The sequence below is a fragment of the Pseudorasbora parva genome, chromosome 8, assembly GCF_024679245.1.
Source record: "Pseudorasbora parva isolate DD20220531a chromosome 8, ASM2467924v1, whole genome shotgun sequence".
Lineage (NCBI taxonomy): Eukaryota > Metazoa > Chordata > Actinopteri > Cypriniformes > Gobionidae > Pseudorasbora > Pseudorasbora parva.
In genome coordinates, this window is record NC_090179.1 from 422,501 (window position 1) to 425,000 (window position 2,500).

General features: G+C 47.0%; 1 protein-coding gene across 1 annotated transcript in view; it reads left to right on the plus strand.

Annotated features, from left to right (window-relative positions):
* bud23 (BUD23 rRNA methyltransferase and ribosome maturation factor) overlaps window positions 1-2,500 on the plus strand; it is a 20,225-nt gene that overhangs the window by 8,082 nt on the left and 9,643 nt on the right. The window contains 2 exon segments of the mRNA XM_067451515.1: window positions 1,513-1,609; window positions 1,738-1,834. Of these exon segments, the coding sequence (XP_067307616.1) occupies window positions 1,513-1,609; window positions 1,738-1,834 (194 nt within the window).

Genomic DNA, 2,500 nt, shown 5'->3' on the forward strand with positions numbered 1-2,500 from the left:
GGTCCAATAGATCTGCCAATTCATTAATATAAATGTTAAATAGAGTTGGGCTGAGGCAGCAGCCCTGTCTGACCCCTCGCTGTTGGGAAAAATATTCTGTTCTTTGATGACCAATTTTTACTGCACATTTATTTTCGTTAAAATAAATCACTCACTCTCACACTCACACACTCACTCACTCACTCACACACTCTCACACTCACACACTAACTCACACACTCACACACACACACACACACTCTCACTCACACACTCACACACTCACACACACACACCACACTCACACTCACTCACTCACTCTCACACTCTCTCACTCACACACTCACTCACACATTCACACACTCACTCACACACTCTCTCACTCACACACTCACTCACTCACTCACTCTCACACTCTCTCACTCACACACTCACTCACACATTCACACACTCTCACACTCACACACTAACTCACACACACACACACACACACTCTCACTCACACACTCACACACTCACACACACACACCACACTCACACTCACTCACTCACTCTCACACTCTCTCACTCACACACTCACTCACACATTCACACACTCACTCACACACTCTCTCACTCACACACTCACTCACACACTCACTCACTCACTCACTCTCACACTCTCTCACTCACACACTCACTCACACATTCACACACTCACTCACACATTCACACACTCACTCACACCCTCTCTCACTCACACACTCACTCACACACTCACTCACTCACTCACTCACTCTCACACTCTCTCACTCACACACTCACTCACACATTCACTCACTCACACACTCTCTCACTCACACACTCACTCACACACTCACTCACTCACTCACTCACTCACTCTCACACTCTCTCACTCACTCACACACTCACTCACTCACACACTCACTCACTCACTCACTCTCACACTCTCTCACTCACACACTCACTCACACACTCTCTCACTCACACACTCACTCACTCACACTCTCTCACTCACACACTCACTCACACACTCACACACTCACTCACTAACTTACTCACTCACACACACACTCACACACCACACTCACACTCACTCACTCACACACTCACTCACTCACACACTCACTCACACACTCACTCACTCACTCACTCACTCACTCACTCACTCACTCACTCACTCACTCTCACACTCACTCACTCACTCACTCACTCTCACACTCACTCACTCTCACACTCACTCACTCACTCACTCTCTCACACTCACTCACTCACTGACTCACACTCACTCACTCACTCACTCAATCACTCACTCACTCACTCTCACACTCACTCACTCAATCACTCACTTACACACTCACTCACTCTCACACTCACTCACTCAATCACTCACTTACACACTCACTCACTCACTCACTCACTCACTCACTCACATACACACACACTCACTCCCACACTCACTCTCACACACACACATCGTATTGATAAGTTGCGGCTGTGAGTGTTGGACGGAGTGTGTGTGTGTGTGTGCAGACGTGGCCCTGCGGCGGGACGTGGAGGGGGATCTGCTGCTGGCGGACATGGGCCAGGGGCTGCCCTTCAGAGCGGGCATGTTCGACGGCTGTGTCAGGTAAGAGCTTGTTTGTGTGTGTGTGTGTGTGTGTGTGTGTGTGTGTGTGTGTGAGAGAGAGAGAGAGAGAGAGAGAGAGAGAAGGCAGCTGTTTGCGGTCACATGTCAAGCGTGTGGTGTTGTATCAGTATTTCAGCGCTGCAATGGCTGTGTAACGCAGATAAGAAGACACACAGCCCTCCGAAGAGACTGCACCGCTTCTTCAGCACACTCTACTCGGCTCTGGTGAGTTACAGAGAGGACTGCTGATGATGATGATGAGGATGATGATGATGATAATGGTGGTGATGATGATGATGATGAGAGGTGATGTGGATGATGATGATGATGTGGATGATGATGATGAGAGGTGATGTGGATGATGATGATGATGATGATGATGAGAGGTGATGTGGATGATGATGATGAGAGGCGATGTGGATGATGATGATGATGATGATAAGGATGATGATGTGGATGATGATGATGATGATGATGATAATGGTGATGATGATGGTGATGTGGATGAGGATGAGGATGGTGATGATGATGATGACGATATTGATGATGAGGATGATGGTGATGATGATGTGGATGATGACGATATTGATGATGATGATGGTGATGAGAGGTGATGTGGATGATGACGATATTGATGATGATGATGGTGATGATGATAATGATGGTGGTGATGATGATGATGATGATGATGATGATGATGGTGGTGGTGATGATGAAGATGATGATTATAATGGTGGTGGTCATGATGGTGGTGATGATAATGGTAATGATGATAATGGTGGTGATGATGATGGTAATGGTGATGATGATGATGATGGTGATGATGATAATGGTGGTGATGATGATGGTAATGGTGATGGTGATGATGATGGTGGTGATGATGATGGTAAT